This window comes from Limanda limanda, chromosome 5 (genome assembly GCF_963576545.1).
Source record: "Limanda limanda chromosome 5, fLimLim1.1, whole genome shotgun sequence".
NCBI lineage: Eukaryota > Metazoa > Chordata > Actinopteri > Pleuronectiformes > Pleuronectidae > Limanda > Limanda limanda.
The window spans coordinates 1,830,957-1,850,675 of NC_083640.1; the positions used below are offsets into that span (position 1 = coordinate 1,830,957).

Sequence of the window (19,719 nt, forward strand, 5' to 3'; positions counted from 1 at the left end):
CCCCACGAGCACGTCCTGGTTTCTGAGACGTCTCCTGTCGTGTGATTACATCATCGGCTTCCACTGGACTCCATCTTCTCCTGTTGATGTCATGTGATGCTCAGAGTCTTTGTCACCTCCCACTTCTTCACTGGTTCAAGTCGTCAGCTCGTCTCTTTCTAAACACAGAAAGCTGCTGTAGATGAGATCCTCAGCAGCCAGTAAAGAAGTTTCATGTTTGTTTTGTCCATGAAACGACATAGATCCTGTTGAGATATCTATGTTTTGTTCTTTATCTTATGACTATGTTTTACCTATATCCTATGAATAATATCAGCTGTATAGTCTTTATAATCAATATTGCATAATACAAAGAATAAAATGTGGACTGTGAACTGGTTAACTGAAAAATACATGTTTTCTACCGTTGGCTCCTCAGACGAACAGTGAGCCAGAAGGATGGAAACAGGAACTTGACAATACTTAGAATAAGCTTAGCGACAACTGTTTTTTCTTAGAATAAGGTGTCATCTTTTTGACTCAGACGTAGGGTCAGACACAGGGCACAACCACAGAAAGGGCAACGAAACAGGAACCAGACATAGCAAACGACTGGTAACCATGCACATGAACTTGTGACATTCTGATAAGTGAAATACAATTTGAGGTGAATATGAGGTGAACAAATCTGCATAGCTGCACATTTAGGAAGCAGCATACCTTAGACCAATAACAGGGTCTCCTCAAAAAGGAACCTCCTCTGTGCCGCGCCCTGGGTCTGATTATATATACTGTGGACCTGTGGATAAAACAGGGCTTCTTCTTGACATGAACCCCAGAATTCTGTAAGTATTTGATAATTGTTCTTATACAATAAACGTATTACTGTGAAACTTTTGAACATTGAATTTGTCTGAATTATTAACCTTTCCCATTTGAACCTCGAATTCACGAACACGACGCCGGTCCGGGCGTGGACCGGGCTCAACAATCCTTATATTGAAACATGTTTTTCCAGCTCTGATCCAAGCTCCGCCCTGACTCCCCCCCCCCCCGATCAGCCCCTGGTGGTGATTTCAGCTCTTAACTCAGATTCTCATCAGCTGACGTCTTCTCACCGGTTTCCTCCGTCAGCAGATCTCTGTGGTGACATCACTCTCCTGCTCTCTGATTGGACGCAGCGCCTGTCGCTCGCACACGCTGACCTCGCTGCCCGGTAGGTTTCAGGAGAGGGGGGGAGCAGCAGATGCAGAGCTGTAGCCATGGCGACAGTGGATGCTGAGCGCTGCCACGACTTTGTGTGGGCAGAGTCTGAACGAGGATGACATCACTCAGGGAGACGAGAGGAAAACAACATCTCCCTCACTTCCTGTTTCTCTGCATCAGCTCACGGTTCAGGAGCTGAAGGAAAAACAAGCGTATGATAAGGAAATAAAAACGAGATAAAAACTGGTTTGTCTCCACAGACGATGTAGTTTGTTAAAAAAAGGTTTAAACTGTTATTACCTGTTAAACCTGATATTTTATTAAGATTTTCTGTTTCTTTCCCAGAAATGTTTTCCAGGAAAATCTGTGATTGTGTTAATTCATCAAGTGAAGAAAAATAAAAACAATCTTAGTATTAAAGGAAATCCCCAAAAGCTTTAATAAGAAGATGTTGGTAAATGAAAGCAAAATAACACAGATTGAAAAGGTGGAAACTTTTTTTATTTATATAACCCTATTCACTATTAATAACAAAAACAAAAAACAAATATTATTAGAATAAAACAGTTTTTATCACAGTTACAGTTTGTTTCTGGTTTTAACTTGTGTTGTTGTTCTTTTAACATCATGTTCACTTCGACCATTTGAACAAAGAGAGAAGCTGCTGTTTTGATGCTGTGAACCCCCCCCCCCCCCCCTCTCCCCCCCTCCTCCTCTGAGTCTGTGACTCACCCTCATGATGACCAGCTCCTCCCTCAGATGACATCAGGACTCCTGAAATAGCTGCAGCATCGAGGAAGCTTCCAGTTCAGGCTTCACTTCATCTGAGTGAGGGGGGGAGGGAGGAGGAGGAGGGAGGAGGAGGAGGGAGGAGGAGGGATGAGGGAGGCAGGAGGAGGGAGGAGGGAGGGAGGGAGGGAGGAGGAGGAGGGAGGAGGGAGGGGCTGGAAAAGAAAACAGAGAAGATGATGAAGTGACAGAGCAACAAGTCAGTGAAGGTCACTTCCTGTTTCAGATCAGAATCATCTCCAAAAGCAAACTCACAACCAGACTCCTCCTCTCTGGACTGTGACTCCTCCTCTTTAGACTGTGACTCCTCCTCTCTGGACTGTGACTCCTCCTCTCTGGACTGTGACTCCTCCTCTCTGTACTGTGACTCCTCCTCTCTGGACTGTGACCCCTCCTCTCTGCACTGTGACTCCTCCTCTATGGACTGTGACTCATGTGACTCCTCCTCTTTATACTGTGACTCCTCCTCTCTGGACTGTGACTCCTCCTCTCTGCACTGTGACTCCTCCTCTCTGGACTGTAACTCCTCCTCTCTGCACTGTGACTCCTCCTCTATGGACTGTGACTCCTCCTCTCTGGACTGTGACTCCTGTGACTCCTCGTCTTTATACTGTGACTCCTGTGACTCCTCGTCTTTATACTGTGACTCCTCCTCTCTGGACTGTGACTCCTGTGACTCCTCCTCTTTATACGGTGACTCCTCCTCTCTGGACTGTGACTCATGTGACTCCTCCCCTTTAGACTGTGACCCCCTCCTCTTTATACGGTGACTCCTCCTCTCTGGACTGTGACTCCTCCTCTTTAGACTGTGACTCCTCCTCTATATGATCAGAATAAAGTAATTAAGAGTATTAAAAGTTATAACTGCTAGACAAAGATGATGAAGCAATGTGTGTGGCCTGAAGTGAGCTCTCTCTCACAAACACACACACACACACACACACACAGTTCACTGCTTTGGTTCTCATGTTGTCGTCTGTAACATCCAGAGGAAGTCGACTCAAACTGAACCTGCTCGTGTGTGTGTGTGTGTGTGTGTGTGTCTGTTTCAAGACAACAAGTTGTGTGGACATGCATCTGTTTGGTCAGTTTGTGTCACGAGGTCCTTTAGTGTTTTACATGGTGGGAAAGTATATTGTATGTGTGTGTTTGTGTTAATTTTCTGTTTTGCAGAACTTGTGTCTCCTGTGGTTTGTTTTCATTTGTCTTTCTCTTCATTTTGTCGCCTTGTGGTCGGTTTTTATTCTGTTTCTCTTTCTCTCTTGTGGTTCATTTTCTGTTTTCTAGTCTTCTTGAGTCTCTTTGTGTTTTTTTTATATCTCTTTTGTTTGTGGTGATTTTCATTTTCCTCTAACCGTCGTCTGCACGGTGACGTAAAAGCTTCTTTCACAGAAACATCCCCCCCACCATGTGAAAGTCTTTAATCACAGAAAAGCACAATGTTTGTTCTGAGAGGAAAAAACAAACCAGCCTCAGAATGTCGACTGGATTCCATCGACCAGTTTCCTGCTTTTCAGTGTTCAGTAAAGAGCATGAAATCATCAGTGTGAAGCGGACGTTTGTTATTAATCAACGATTGTGGATGAAACAGATTCTAGATCAGGGGTCTTCAACTGGTTTTGTCCCAGGGACCACGATTCTGACTAGAGAGTACTCCACGGCCCACTGATGTGCCTATGTGTGTGCGTGTGTGTGTGTGTGTGCGTGCGTGCATGTTTCCATGTTGGTTTTATTTAAAAACCTCAAACAAATCTAGAAAAATCTGTGTAAAAAAACTAAAAACGGTTGATTTTCAGTGCTTATGATTTGAAAACAAAATTAAAAAGCAGTTTGTAGTTGTACTGCATCTTAGAACCATATGAACATCAATATATAACGTTCATGACTTAAATGTACAGACATGTAGCCGACATGTTGAGAGAACGTTAAAGTAACGGTGATCAATAACAATCAACATAAACTGGGGCTACACCTGAAGAGGGAAGATGACAAAGTAATGCAGAATATGTCACAAATGAAAATCATACAATATCACACAAACAATTGAGGCCTACTTAAGTTTAACCTCATGATCACCAGCACCTTTATATTATTTTAGCCATATTTTTCTTATTTTAGATATTTTTCACGATATTCAAGAGTAATCTGGAAATGTGTTGAAATATCAAAGCGAATTTCGCGGACCCCCGGTTGACAACCCCTGTCCTATGACATCAGTGTCCATCACTTTTAGTTGTCCTCTGGAAACACTTCCGTTGTCGTTTTCTGTATTTGCCGCGCGTTTCTGTAATATGTTGTGTAGTGTTGTGTTGTGAAATTGATGAAGATGTTTTCCACCTGCATGTGTTTTGTTAAGTTGCTGTGCGTTGAGCTCTCAGGGCCACCGTAGTTCCCAATGTGACCAGAGTGGAAAGAGTTAAACAAACCCAGGAAGTGGAGCAGAGCAGCAGGGGAGGGGCCATCACCAGCGTCATCATGCTGAAGTGAAACTCAAGGAGGAAAGAGACAGTTTGCTCGTCACTTCAAGCTGCTGCTTCTAAACCTCACAAACTTCACAGGTAAATTTAAACCTTCCATTAAATCTATAACAGATTATTCAGCACAGATATGAGTTATAACTGCCTCCCATGTGTTTGTCCAGATATGGCTTCAGCCAGCTCTCTGCTGTCAGAGGAGAGGTTACTGTGTTCCATCTGTCTGGACGTGTTCACAGACCCAGTCTCCATCCTGTGTGGACACAACTTCTGCAGCTCATGTCTCCACACGTACTGGGACAGCGGAGACACTTGCCAGTGTCCCATGTGCAAACGGGAATTCTCCACAAGACCTGAACTTCAAGTCAACACTGTCATGTCAGAGTTAGCTGTTGAGTTTAAGAAGTTGGTTCAAGTCAAAGCCTCGACTCCAGGCCCACAGCTTCCTGCTGTTGACGTTCTTTGTGACATCTGCTCTGAGATAAAAGAAAAGGCCGTTAAATCTTGCCTGACGTGTCTGACTTCTTTCTGTGAGTCACACCTGGAGCCGCATCGGAGAGTTGCTGTGCTCAAAGGTCACACGTTATTAGAGCCAGTGAAGAATCTGGACGACAGGATGTGCAAGACACACAACAAGATGACCGAGCTGTACTGCTTGAAGGAGCAGGCCTTCATCTGCGTCCTGTGTTTTACAGCTGATCACAAGGGTCACAACGCCGTCCCCCTGGAGGAGCAGTATGAAAAAGTGGCTGCAACAAAAGACGAGGCACAGGCAAACATGCAGAAGTTGATACAGACACGGATTGAGAAGATAGTGGAGGTTGAAAAATTACTCGATGTCAGACGGGTAGATTCTGAAAAGGAGGAACAAGCCGCCGTGCAGGTGTTCACCGAGTTGATCCAGTCCATTCAGACGAGCCAGGCCGAGCTGGTTGAGGCGATCCAGCAGAGGCACAGAGGAATAAAGCAAAAGGGTGAAGAGTTTCTCAAAGAACTGAGGAGGGAAGTGACTGAGCTCAAGAGCCGAAGCAGTCAGCTGGAACATCTGTCACAGTCACAGGATCACTATCATTTCCTCCAGAGCTTCCTGACCTTGTCCAAACCTCCACACGAGAGCTGTCCCGACACAGACCTCGACCCTGACCTGTCTTTCCAGGACATGCAAGGTCACCTGACTCGGCTGAAACAGAGAGTCGAGGAAATAATGGAAGAGTTTCTTGAGATCAGAATGAAAAGAATGAGAGAGCATGCGGTCGACTTGACCCTTGACCCCGACACTGCATTTAAGGCACTTGTCATTAGCGAAGACGCAAAACAAGTAACAGTAAAAGACAACTTTGAAAAGGACAAAGTTAAAGACAATCCAAAGAGATTTGATAAATATCGTGAGGTTTTGGCAAAAGAGGGATTCATGACAGGGAAGTTTTACTTTGAGGTGCAGGTGAAAGGAAAGATACGTTGGTTCGTTGGCGTGGTCAGGGAGTCGGTGGAGAGAAAGAGCTGGAGAGCTCTGTCAGTTGAAAATGGATTTTGGTGCTTTTCATTGGTTGAGGGCAAATATCGAACAACTGCAGACTCAGAACCTATAATATTGAAAGAAGAGCTTCAGAAGTTGGGCGTCTTTGTAGACTACAACAAAGGTGAGGTGTCTTTTTACAATGCAGACTCTAAATCACTCATCGGTTGTATCACAGGCTGCTGCTTTACAGAGAAACTTTATCCGTACTTCTGCCCTGAGCCAAATTATAATGGAACAAACTCCGCCCCTCTCATCATTACACCTGTACCTCAAACTCACTAGTCCATCCGTCCCATTCTGGAGAACGTGAAACCCATGAAAGTCAAGTGGGAATTTCTTTCAATTCGGTACAAACATTCACTTGGAATCCAGGATGAACTGGTTAGAATCTGGTAGCCAAAGGTCAAAGGTCATGGTGGCCTCACAGAACAACAAATGAGAGAATGTTGATTATTTATCATTTTGAATCAAAGATCTTTTGATGAATTACATTGGTCAAAGGTCACAGGGACCCCATATAAATCTGGAAAAAATGTATGGACCCAGTGCATGTTTCTAGTTATTGTTACTGTCTGATCCTTTTATATAAGAATGGTAAAGTTTACTGTCATAATGTGGTGTTGGTTTTAATTCAAGTATTTTATCAAGTGTTTCAATCGTTGTAATATTTACATAATAAACTGAATATATACAGATTCTGTTGTGTCTTTCTTTCATGTCACAGCTCAGATGGATTTATATATTAAAGACTAAAGCAGTTCCTCTACACATCACACCACTCGAAGGATTACAGTCCGAGGTTCCAGTGTTAGGAGCAGATCACAGGTTCAGTATTTTGCACTGAGATAAATGTTAAGGGGCCTAAACTACATCTTATTACAAGAGATCTGTCTCAATGATCGTGGAAAATTTGCTAAACTGTAAACGTTTTTTAATTCATTTTTATAAATAATAAACTTTATTTCTGCAGATGTCTACTGTTAACCCTCGGAGACCCACTGGGCCGTATACAATCTCAAATATCATGTTGTCTTTAGACAGAACTGACTCCTCTGGTCTGAGCTGGAGACATGCCGTGTTTTCCTGTTAAACTGAATAAACAGCACCAACAAGCAAGCTCCTGTTCACATGAGGCTCCAGAGCCGCGGGTTGTCGACCCCTGTGTGGAACCGAATTTGTAAGATGTATTGGACGTTTTAGTGTCTCCTATGACACGGGTTTTCAACTGGTTTTGTCCCAGGGACCATTGTGACTAGAAAGTAATCCGCTGCCCACTGATGTGCCTACGCACGCGCGTGCCTCAGGAAGCTTTAACATTTGGTTTTCCATGTTGGTTTTATTTAAAAACCTCAAACAAATCTAGAAAAATCTGTGTAAAAAACAACAAAAACGGTTGATTTTCAGTGCTTAAGAATTGAAAACAAAATTAAAATGCAGTTTGTAGTTGTACTGCATCTCAGAACCATATGAACATCAATATATAACGTTCATGACTTAAATGTACAGACATGTAGCTGACATGTTGAGAGAACGTTAAAGTAACGGTGATCAATAACAATCAACATAAACTGGGGCTACAACTGAAGAGGGAAGATGACAAAGTAATGCAGAATATGTCACAAATGATAATCATACAATATAACACAAACAATTGAGGCCTACTTAAGTTTAACCTCATGATCACCAGCACCTTTATATTATTTTAGCCATATTTTTTCTTATTTTAGATATTTTTCACGATATTCAAGAGTAATCTGGAAATGTGTTGAAATATCAAAGCGAATTTCGCGGACCCCCGGTTGACAACCCCTGTCCTATGACATCAGTGTCCATCACTTTTAGCTGTCCTCTGGAAACACTTCCGTTGTCGTTTTCTGTATTTGCTGCACGTTTCTGTAATATGTTGTGTAGTGTTGTGTTGTGAAATTGATGAAGATGTTTTCCACCTGCATGTGTTTTGTCCACTTGCATGTGTTTTGTTAAGTTGCTGTGCGTTGAGCTCTCAGGGCCACCGTAGTTCCCAATGTGACCAGAGTGGAAAGAGTTAAACAAACCCAGGAAGTGGAGCAGAGCAGCAGGGGAGGGGCCATCACCAGCGTCTTCATGCTGAAGTGAAACTCAAGGAGGAAAGAGACAGTTTGCTCGTCACTTCAAGCTGCTGCTTCTAAACCTCACAAACTTCACAGGTAAATTTAAACCTTCCATTAAATCTATAACAGATTATTCAGCACAGATATGAGTTATAACTGCCTCCCATGTGTTTGTCCAGATATGGCTTCAGCCAGCTCTCTGCTGTCAGAGGAGAGGTTACTGTGTTCCATCTGTCTGGACGTGTTCACAGACCCAGTCTCGATCCTGTGTGGACACAACTTCTGCAGCTCATGTCTCCACACGTACTGGGACAGCGGGGACACCTGCCAGTGTCCCATGTGCAAAAGGGAATTCTACACAAGACCTGAACTCCAAGTCAACACTGTCATGTCAGAGTTAGCTGATGAGTTTAAGAAGTTGGTTCAAGTCAAAGCCTCGACTCCAGGCCCACAGCTTCCTGCTGTTGACGTTCTTTGTGACATCTGCTCTGAGATAAAAGAAAAGGCCGTTAAATCTTGCCTGACGTGTCTGACTTCTTTCTGTGAGTCACACCTGGAGCCGCATGGGAGAGTTGCTGGGCTCAAAGGTCACACGTTATTAGAGCCAGTGAAGAATCTGGACGACAGGATGTGCAAGACACACAACAAGATGACCGAGCTGTACTGCTTGAAGGAGCAGGCCTTCATTTGCGTCCTGTGTTTGAAAGCTGATCACAAGGGTCACAACGCCGTCCCCCTGGAGGAGCAATATGAAAAAGTGGCAGCAACAAAAGACGAGACACAGGCAAACATGCAGAAGTTGATACAGACACGGATTGAGAAGATAGCGGAGGTTGAAGAATTACTCGATGTCAGCCAGGTAGATTCTGAAAAGGAGGAACAAGCCGCCGTGCAGGTGTTCACCGAGTTGATCCAGTCCATTCAGACGAGCCAGGCCGAGCTGGTTGAGGCGATCCAGCAGAGGCACAGAGGAATAAAGCAAAAGGGTGAAGAGCTTCTCAAAGAACTGAGGAGGGAAGTGACTGAGCTCAAGAGCCGAAGCAGTCAGCTGGAACATCTGTCACAGTCACAGGATCACTATCATTTCCTCCAGAGCTTCCTGACCTTGTCCAAACCTCCACACGAGAGCTGTCCCGACACAGACCTCGGCCCTGACCTGTCTTTCCAGGCAACACGAGGTCACCTGACTCGGCTGAAACAGAGAGTCAAGAAAATAATGGAAGAGGTTCCTGAGATCAGAATGAAAAGAATGAGAGAGCACGCGGTCGACTTGACCCTTGACCCTGACACTGCACATTACTCACTTGTCATAAGCGAAGATGGAAAACAAGTTACAGTAAAAGACAACATTGAAAAGGACAAAGTTACAGACAATCCAAAGAGATTTAATGCAGGTTGTGAGGTTTTGGCAAAAGAGGGATTCACGACAGGGAAGTTTTACTTTGAGGTGCAGGTGAAAGGAAAGATACGTTGGTACGTTGGCGTGGTCAGGGAGTCGGTGGAGAGAAAGAACGGGAGAGGTCTGTCAGTTGAAGATGGATATTGGTGCTTTTCATTGGTTGAGGGCAAATATACAACAACTGCAGACTCAAAAGGTAAAATATTGAAAGAAGAGCTTCAGAAGGTGGGCGTCTTTGTAGACTACAACAAAGGTGAGGTGTCTTTTTACAATGCAGACTCTAAATCACGTATCGGTTGTATCACAGGCTGCTGCTTTACAGAGAAACTTTATCCGTACTTCTGCCCTCAGTCGAATGCTAATGGAAGAAACTCCGCCCCTCTCATCATTACACCTGTACCTCAAACTCACTAGTCCATCCGTCCCATTCTGGAGAACGTGAAACCCATGAAAGTCAAATGGGAATTTCTACAAATTCGGTACAAACATTCACTTGGAATCCAGGATGAACTGGTTAGAATCTGGTAGCCAAAGGTCAAAGGTCATGGTGGCCTCACAGAACAATAAATGAGAAAATGTTGATTATTTATTATTTTGAATCAAAGATCTATTGATGAATTACATTGGTCAAAGGTCACAGGGACCCCATATAAATCTGGAAAAAATGTATGGACCCAGTGCATGTTTCTAGTTATTGTTACTGTCTGATCCTTTTATATAAGAATGGTAAAGTTTACTGTCATAATGTGGTGTTGGTTTTAATTCAAGTATTTTATCAAGTGTTTCAATCGTTGAAATATTTACATAATAAACTGAATATATACAGATTCTGTTGTGTCATTCTTTCATGTCACAGCTCAGCTGGATTTATATATTAAAGACTAAAGCAGTTCCTCTACTCATCACACTACTCGTAGGATTACAGTCCGAGGTCCCAGTGTTTGGAGCAGATCACAGGTTCAGTATTTTGAATTGAGATTAATGTTAAGGGGCCTAAACTACATCTTATTACAAGAGATCAGTCTCAATGATCGTGGAAAATTTGCTAAACTCTAAACGTTTAAATTCATTTTTATAAATAATAAACACTATTTCTGCAGATGTCTACTGTTAACCCTCGAAGACCCACTGGGCCGTATACAATCTCAAATATCATGTTGTCTTTAGACAGAACTGACTCCTCTGGTCTGAGCTGGAGACATGACGTGTTTTCCTGTTAAACTGAATAAACAGCACCAACAAGCAAGCTCCTGTTCACATGAGGCTCCAGAGCCGCGGGTTGTCGACCCCTGTGTGGAACCGAATTTGTAAGATGTATTGGACGTTTTTTTGTGTCTCCTATGACAGGGGTTTTCAACTGGTTTTGTCCCAGGGAACATTCTGACTAGAAAGTAATCCGCGGCCCACTGATCTGCCTACGCACGCCCGTGCCTCAGGAAGTTTTAACATTTGGTTTTCCATGTTGGTTTTATTTAAAAACCTCAAACAAATCTAGAAAAATCTGTGTAAAAAACAACAAAAACGGTTGATTCTCAGTGCTTAAGAATTGAAAACAAAATTAAAATGCAGTTTGTAGTTGTACTGCATCTCAGAACCATATGTACATCAATATATAACGTTCATGACTTAAATGTACAGACATGTAGCTGACATGTTGAGAGAGCGTTAAAGTAACGGTGATCAATAACAATCATCATAAGCTGGGGCTACAACTGAAGAGGGAAGATGACAAAGTAATGCAGAATATGTCACAAATGATAATCATACAATATCACACAAACAATTGAGGCCTAATTAAGTTTAACCTCATGATCACCAGCACCTTTATATTATTTTAGACATATTTGTCTTATTTTAGATATTTTTCACGATATTCAAGAGTAATCTGGAAATGTGTTGAAATATCAAAGCGAATTTCGCGGACCCCCGGTTGAAAACCCCTGTCCTATGACATCAGTGTCCATCACTTTTAGCTGTCCTCTGGAAACACTCCTGTTGTCGTTTTCTGTATTGCCGCGCATTTCTGTAATATGTTGTGTAGTGTTGTGTTGTGAAATTGATGAAGATGTTTTCCACCTGCATGTGTTTTGTTAAGTTGCTGTGCGTTGAGCTCTCAGGGCCACCGTAGTTCCCAATGTGACCAGAGTGGAAAGAGTTAAACAAACCCAGGAAGTGGAGCAGAGCAGCAGGGGAGGGGCCATCACCAGCGTCATCATGCTGAAGTGAAACTCAAGGAGGAAAGTCACAGTTTGCTCGTCACTTCAAGCTGCTGCTTCTAAACCTCTCAAACTTCACAGGTAAATTTAAACCTTCCATTAAATCTATAACAGATTATTCAGCACAGATATGAGTTATAACTGCCTCCCATGTGTTTGTCCAGATATGGCTTCAGCCAGCTCTCTGCTGTCAGAGGAGAGGTTACTGTGTTCCATCTGTCTGGACGTGTTCACAGACCCAGTCTCGATCCTGTGTGGACACAACTTCTGCAGCTCATGTCTCCACACGTACTGGGACAGCGGAGACACTTGCCAGTGTCCCATGTGCAAACGGGAATTCTCCACAAGACCTGAACTTCAAGTCAACACTTTCATCTCAGAGTTAGCTGATGAGTTTAAGAAGTTGGTTCAAGTCAAAGCCTCGACTCCAGGCCCACAGCTTCCTGCACTTGACGTTCTCTGTGACATCTGCTCTGAGATAAAAGAAAAGGCCGTTAAATCTTGCCTGACGTGTCTGACTTCTTTCTGTGAGTCACACCTGGAGCCGCATCGGAGAGTTGCTGGGCTCAAAGGTCACACGTTATTAGAGCCAGTGAAGAATCTCGACGACAGGATGTGCGAGACACACAACAAGATGACCGAGCTGTACTGCTTGAAGGAGCAGGCCTTCATTTGCGTCCTGTGTTTTTCAGCTGATCACAAGGGTCACAACGCCGTCCTCCTGGAGGAGCAATATGAAAAAGTGGCAGCAACAAAAGACGAGGCACAGGCAAACATGCAGAAGTTGATACAGACACGGATTGAGAAGATAGCGGAGGTTGAAGAATTACTCGATGTCAGCCGGGTAGATTCTGAAAAGGAGGAACAAGTCGCCGTGCAGGTGTTCACCGAGTTGATCCGGTCCATTCAGGCGAGCCAGGCCGAGCTGGTTGAGGCGATCCAGCAGAGGCACAGAGGAATAAAGCAAAAGGGTGAAGAGCTTCTCAAAGAACTGAGGAGGGAAGTGACTGAGCTCAAGAGCCGAAGCAGTCAGCTGGAACATCTGTCACAGTCACAGGATCACTATCATTTCCTCCAGAACTTCCCCACCTTGTCCAAACCTCCACACGAGAGCTGTCCCGACACAGACCTCGGCCCTGACCTGTCTTTCCAGGCAACACGAGGTCACCTGACTCGGCTGAAACAGAGAGTCCAGGAAATAATGGAAGAGATTCCTGAGATCAGAATGAAAAGAATGAGAGAGCACGCGGTCGACTTGACCCTTGACCCCGACACTGCATTTTACTCACTTGTCATAAGCGAAGACGGAAAACAAGTTACACAAGAAGACAACATTGAAGAGGACGAAGTTACAGACAATCCAAAGAGATTTGATGCATTTTGTGAGGTTTTGACAAAAGAGGGATTCACGACAGGGAAGTTTTACTTTGAGGTGCAGGTGAAAGGAAAGATACGTTGGTTCGTTGGCGTGGCCAGAGAGTCGGTGGAGAGAAAGAACGAGACAAGTGCGTCAGTTAAAAATGGATTTTGGTGCATTTTATTGGTTGAGGGCAAATATAAAACAACTGCAGATTCAAAACCTATAATATTGAAAGAAGAGCTTCAGAAGGTGGGCGTCTTTGTAGACTACAACAAAGGTGAGGTGTCTTTTTACAATGCAGACTCTAAATCACTCATCGGTTGTATCACAGGCTGCTGCTTTACAGAGAAACTTTATCCGTTCTTCTGCCCTCAGTGGAATGATAATGGAAGAAACTCCGCCCCTCTCATCATTACACCTGTACCTCAAACTCACTAGTCCATCCGTCCCATTCTGGAGAACGTGAAACCCATGAAAGTCAAGTGGGAATTTCTACAAATTCGGTACAAACATTCACTTGGAATCCAGGATGAACTGGTTAGAATCTGGTAGCCAAAGGTCAAAGGTCATGGTGGCCTCACAGAACAACAAATGAGAAAATGTTGATTATTTATCATTTTGAATCAAAGATCTATTGATGAATTACATTGGTCAAAGGTCACAAGGACCCCATGTAAATCTGGAAAAAATGTATGGACCCAGTGCATGTTTCTAGTTATTGTTACTGTCTGATCCTTTTATATAAGAATGGTAAAGTTTACTGTTATAATGTGGTGTTGGTTTTAATTCAAGTATTTTATCAAGTGTTTCAATCGTTGAAATATTTACATAATAAACTGAATATATACAGATTCTGTTGTGTCATTCTTTCATGTCACAGCTCAGCTGGATTTATATATTAAAGACTAAAGCAGTTCCTCTACACATCACACTACTCGTAGGATTACAGTCCGAGGTTCCAGTGTTAGGAGCAGATCACAGGTTCAGTATTTTACACTGAGATAAATGTTAAGGGGCCTAAACTACATCTTATTACAAGAGATCTGTCTCAATGATCGTGGAAAATTTGCTAAACTGTAAACGTTTTTAATTAATTTTTATAAATAATAAACTTTATTTCTGCAGATGTCTACTGTTAACCCTCGGAGACCCACTGGGCCGTATACAATCTCAAATATCATGTTGTCTTTAGACAGAACTGACTCCTCTGGTCTGAGCTGGAGACATGACGTGTTTTCCTGTTAAACTGAATAAACAGCACCAACAAGCAAGCCCCTGTTCACATGAGGCTCCAGAGCCGCAGGTTGTCGACCTCTGTGTGGAACCGATTTGAAAGATGTATTGGACGTTTTTGTGTCTCCTATGACAGGGGTTTTCAACTGGTTTTGTCCCAGAGACAATTCTGACTAGAAGTAATCCGCGGCCCACTGATGTGCCTTCGCACGCGCGTGCCTTAGGAAGTTTTGACATTTGGTTTTCCATGTTGGTTTTATTTTAAAATCTCAAACAAATCTGGAAAAATCTGTGAAAAAACAACAAAAACGGTTGATTTTCAGTGCTTAAGAATTGAAAACAAAATTAAAATGCAGTTTGTAGTTGTACTGCATCTCAGAACCATATGTACATCAATATATAACGTTCATGACTTAAATGTACAGACATGTAGCTGACATGTTGACAGAACGTTAAAGTAACGGTGATCAATAACAATCAACATAAACTGGGGCTACAACTGAAGAGGGAAGATGACAAAGTAATGCAGAATATGTCACAAATGATAATCATACAATATCACACAAACAATTGAGGCCTACTTAAGTTTAACCTCATGATCACCAGCACCTTTATATTATTTTAGCCATATTTTTTCTTATTTTAGATATTTTTCACGATATTCAAGAGTAATCTGGAAATGTGTTGAAATATCAAAGCGAATTTCGCGGACCCCCTGCAATGCCGTCGCTGATCCTCTGATCGTCGCTAACACTCGTCCAGTCTGAGCAAACATCTGAGATCGTCACTAGAGAACAAACGAAGCTGTTCACGTGTGAATCGTTTCACGTTGTAGCTTTAAGAGACGAGCTGATGAATGAGCAGCTCAAGGCCGTGAAACACGAAGCTGAGTGAGTTCAGCATCACCATCATCTGCTGCCATGGCAACGCCGGACCATCGCACTCTGATCACACGTCTGATCGACCGAGCTGCAGCGGCTCCGGTGATGGTTTTTAATTTATCTTTATTTACAGATGTGTGTGAAGTCGAAGGAACGAACAGTTTGAGAGACAAATGTTTAAAAGATCCACAGACGGAGGAATCAACAGGTGGATTATAATGAAAAGCTTTTGTGTTTCTGCTTGTTGACCTCGAGTGTCTTTATTCCTTTTTTCTCTCTCACTCACACACACACACACACACACACACACACACACACACACACACACACACACACACACACACACACACACACACACACACACACAGAGACACACACAACCACACACGCAGTGACGAGTTCTTCTCACAGAACATAAATGAATATTCATGTTTCTCTTGAACTCGCAGCAGCTGCAGGTTCATCCGAGTGGGAACAGACTGAGACTCATCTGGTCTGAACTGGTTTCATCAGGTGGGAGAAAAATATTTATTCAACCAATTTGTTTTTTATCTGGATTTGAGAAACGGTCAATTTGTTAAACTTTACCTGACGAACACGTGAAAGCTGCGTGACCCTGAAGAGCTCAGGAGTCACGTTGGCACCAGGAGGATTTACTTTAAAGCGAAGGCCCGGTCTATAATAATAATAATAAGATAATACAATATATAACTTTGACACTGTAACATTATTTTTAGCATGAATCAAAACAGTGAGCTTTACAGTAATGACAGTAATGAGACCGAGGCACCGAGTGAATCTCATGTTTCTTCTCGTCTGTTTTAATAAATCAGCTTCAGCCTCCGTCACCGTTCATTTCATCACATTCACAAACTCATCACCACGACGACCAGTTTCACACCTGTTCCTGTTTCTCAAACTGTCACTTCCTGTTTTTCTCTAACCACGATGAGAATCTTTATTATTAGGTTTGTATTATTGCTTTTGAAATCCACATCCCTCTGAGAACTCAATGAAAATGTGAAATATTCGACAAACACAAGTTAATGCCATTGAAAATTTATTGTGATATCTGATAGTTTACATTAGAGTGAAAACAGACGTGTGACATGGCTTCACTAATACAGAATGCAAAGCAATGTAGTCAAATAAAAAGCAGAGAGTATTTTTGTTTTAAAATTTAGGAAAGAAATCATAATAATAATAATAATAATAAAACAGGCACGACATAAAGCCATTATAAATACAGCATGCCTCACACTGTGGTTCCTCAGGAAACAACACAAAGGAAACATCAGCAGCAAGAATCTACATCTGAGAACCAGACGTTCTACACAAACACAAACGCTTCTCCTCTTTGATTTGGGTTTGACGGTCGAGGCTGCAGAACGGCGCCCGGCGCCCGGGCGTCTTCACTTCCTGTCGCCGGACACACGCCACCGACGCGTCCCGTAGAACTCGTATTTGGTAAACACCGGCGTGACACTGGCTTTGTGTTGGTTCGACTTGTTGTGGTTCTGGCTTTTTGTTGGTTCGTCCCATCATGATTAAAGTCTGCTAGCATGATCCAGAGATCTGTTGTTGTGCCCCTACTGGCAACAATCATAATTAGCCATAACATCTTTTAAATCATATTTCATATGGTACCAGCTTCTTATGTTTAAATATCTGTTTTTTCATGATAATACATTTAATATTCTTGTATTTTCCTAATGTAAATTTGGGCCTTTTCCATTATTTTCGACCTGTCAATCACAAATCGTTGACAGACGTGTTGATAATGATAATGCAACTGATACAGTAAATAATAGTTGATGCAGGATTGACGAACAGTCATCGTGTTAAACTTGTGATTAATCAAATATTTTTTAGGCCCCAAAAAAAAGGTCTAATCCAAGTTTTGGACACGAACTCAAAACACTTCGTCCCAGTTCAGGAGCCGTGATCTTTAAAGGTGCGGCCCCTTGAAAGAGCGCCACCTGGAGGCCACACTGAGCCCGGACGTTCACATGTCTCGTCCTCAGAGCATTTTAAAGAATCTAAAACAGGAGCTCAGGGACTCGATCGGGAGAAGCTAACGAATCGTGACTTCTCCGTTTCTTGAGTAACAAGAAGAAAAACTTAGGCGAGTTTTCAGGAAATGTGTTTTACCAGCACTGACGACTCGGTGAGGTCAAAGGTCAAAGGTCCCGAAGGTTACGGTCTAACAAAGAGCGCCTGAATGCACAATGTAAACACTGGGGGTGGGAAGGGGGGGGGGGCACAATCCTGCATTTTTGGCTTTAGAAAAAAAAATGGTAGAATTAGTTTGACATGTGTTGAAATGCAAAGTCGAGCTGAAGAAGTACAATCCGATATTCACCGCCAGCGTTTCTAAAAGCTCAGGGCGTCCCGTGTGGCGGCCGGGGGGGGGGGCGACGGTGGTGAAAGGGTTTTTTCTGTAAAGGCTGCGACACGGTGGGAGATTCCAGCCCCCCCCCTCGCCACGGCTCTCCGGGAGAGACGCTGACGCCGAACAGCTGTGAAAGAAAAAACACAAACAACAGGACCGATAAAATAATAAAAAACTTCCAAATTAAACAGACGGAAAAAAAAAAGAGAGAAATAAAACAAGTCGGAGGAAAAGGAACCAAACATTCGCTTCGGTGTGCCGGCGTGCACGTGGGCTAACACACATGCACACACACAGACACACACACACACACACACACAGCCAGAGGTACAGTGAACAAAAGTGCTTCAAGTTGGGGAAGTGAGAGAACTAACCCGGTAGAAATACATATAAAACCTTAAATATTACTTTATGTACAAAAACGGTAACCGGGCCGATGACTCAGCTGTTTCTCTTCAAGTAGGTTTCACTGCATTGTCTTTGTTTTCAGGAGTAAAGGTGATATGACCGACCTCGCCGGCAAAGTAATCAATCACTGCTGATTCTTAAATCTGTCTCTGTCCATCGCAGACCACAAGCTCCGCCCCCTCAGCGGCCGAACGCCTCCATCTGCGCCCGGAGATTTAATAAAGTGAATATTCATCTGTGTCTGAATCTGAACATAGAAAATATACGTGTGTCTGTCGACCCAGAATTAGGATTTTGGTGAAGAACGTTATCTGGAGGTCAAGGGGTCAAGGGGTCAGAGTTATGCACTGCACAACAGAAAGAAAACACAAGGGGGGGGGGCACAGGATTCACGCGGCTTCGAGGCAAAGCACCGACGGCGTCCGCAGTGAGACGAGAGAGAGAGAGAGAGAGAGACGGATAAAGTGCAAAAGAGAGAGAGAGAGAGAGGATGAGAAGCTGAATTTAGTTTGACTTTATGTTTTATCAAATCAGAAAAAGCTGAAATCCTCCAAATCGTGAAAACGTCCTGGAACCAGAAACGAGTGCGAGCGGCGCGTTGCCTCGAAACCGACAGGAAGCTGCGTCCTCGGCAAAGTGCAAACGAGGGGGCGTCGTCCAAGTGTGTGTCTGTGTAACAGTGACCACACACACAGTCATATGCATATATACATATGTGCATGACAGCAAATATATATATACATATATTTAGAATCCATGTTCCAATATCTACGTACTAGGAACATTTTCATAGTATTTATGGATATGTAATCATAGGATGTGTATTTATACTCGTATGTACTTGTGTCTCATATTACTACACAATGGAATATTACAATCTGTTTTATGACGAGTGACTTCTCGTGTTTCTGCTGCAGAATGGAACCAGCCAATCGCATTCAGCCAATCACGACAAGTACAACTTATGTGTGCGTGTATATTATATATACACACACACACACACACACACACACACACACACACACACACACACACACACACACATTTATGTCAAAAACAAACATATCAGGTGCTACCAGAAGGGGCGGGAGGAAAAGAGAATTCACAATTCAGAAAAAAAGATATAAACGGAAAATAATATTAGGTATAAAAATCCCACACGACTGCAATCAGGTCCGCTGCCACTCTAAAAACAAGCTACATATCCATAATGAGGATAACCTTTCCCCCCCACCCCACCCCACCCGTCCCTGACCGCTCATTTGGACGTTAGCAAAGAAAAGCTAGCTCAGCTACAGGCGGAGACACAACGAGCCCGACGCACAACCAACAGACGCACAACCAACAGACACACAACGTGACGGGGAAATCAAATGCTAACCAGTAACATCCGTCGGCCATCAAAGCAAAAATAAAAGATCCAAAACCAAAACCCACACGTTTAAAGTTTAAAATAAAGCAAATAAAAAATCAAAACGTTCGTCAGAGAGTCGCTGGATGAGGAAAAAACAAAGAAACGTCCTTTGAGTGAAGTGCGCCCCCGGTGGCCGAGCGGGCGCCACGTCACCAAGACCACTTGTAAGCGTGGTTCGAGGGGGGGGGGGAGTGAGTGGGAATCGAACCCACGAGCTCTGGAGCCGCGAAGTGGGACGTACAATCTTCAACGTAAACGATCGGACTCCTGCGACGTGACTTTTTCAGGAGGAGTAGCTCCGCCCCCCTCGCCGTTCGCTCAGCTCCCCGGTGAGCAGGTGGGCGTGTGCACGTGAGGGG

General features: G+C 43.3%; 3 protein-coding genes across 3 annotated transcripts; all 3 read left to right on the forward strand.

The window, feature by feature from the left end:
- The first annotated feature begins 4,463 nt into the window (after positions 1-4,463).
- Positions 4,464-6,660, forward strand: LOC133001885 (zinc finger protein RFP-like). The gene is made up of 2 exons (XM_061071593.1): positions 4,464-4,532; positions 4,616-6,660. The coding sequence occupies exon 2, from the start codon at positions 4,618-4,620 to the stop codon at positions 6,247-6,249; it is 1,632 nt and encodes a 543-aa protein (XP_060927576.1). The 5' UTR covers positions 4,464-4,532; positions 4,616-4,617; the 3' UTR covers positions 6,250-6,660.
- Positions 6,661-8,096: 1,436 nt separating this feature from the next.
- Positions 8,097-10,283, forward strand: LOC133001850 (E3 ubiquitin-protein ligase TRIM39-like). The gene is made up of 2 exons (XM_061071555.1): positions 8,097-8,153; positions 8,237-10,283. Exon 2 carries the CDS (start codon positions 8,239-8,241, stop codon positions 9,868-9,870), a length of 1,632 nt encoding a protein of 543 aa, XP_060927538.1. The 5' UTR covers positions 8,097-8,153; positions 8,237-8,238; the 3' UTR covers positions 9,871-10,283.
- Positions 10,284-11,684: 1,401 nt separating this feature from the next.
- Positions 11,685-13,883, forward strand: LOC133001763 (E3 ubiquitin-protein ligase TRIM21-like). The gene is made up of 2 exons (XM_061071447.1): positions 11,685-11,753; positions 11,837-13,883. The coding sequence occupies exon 2, from the start codon at positions 11,839-11,841 to the stop codon at positions 13,468-13,470; it is 1,632 nt and encodes a 543-aa protein (XP_060927430.1). The 5' UTR covers positions 11,685-11,753; positions 11,837-11,838; the 3' UTR covers positions 13,471-13,883.
- The last annotated feature ends 5,836 nt before the right edge of the window (positions 13,884-19,719 follow it).

Coding starts and splice junctions, on each gene's coding strand:
- LOC133001885 (XM_061071593.1), top strand. CDS start 4,618: ATGGCTTCAGCCAGCTCTCTGCTGTCAGAGGAGAGGTTACTGTGTTCC.
- LOC133001850 (XM_061071555.1), top strand. CDS start 8,239: ATGGCTTCAGCCAGCTCTCTGCTGTCAGAGGAGAGGTTACTGTGTTCC.
- LOC133001763 (XM_061071447.1), top strand. CDS start 11,839: ATGGCTTCAGCCAGCTCTCTGCTGTCAGAGGAGAGGTTACTGTGTTCC.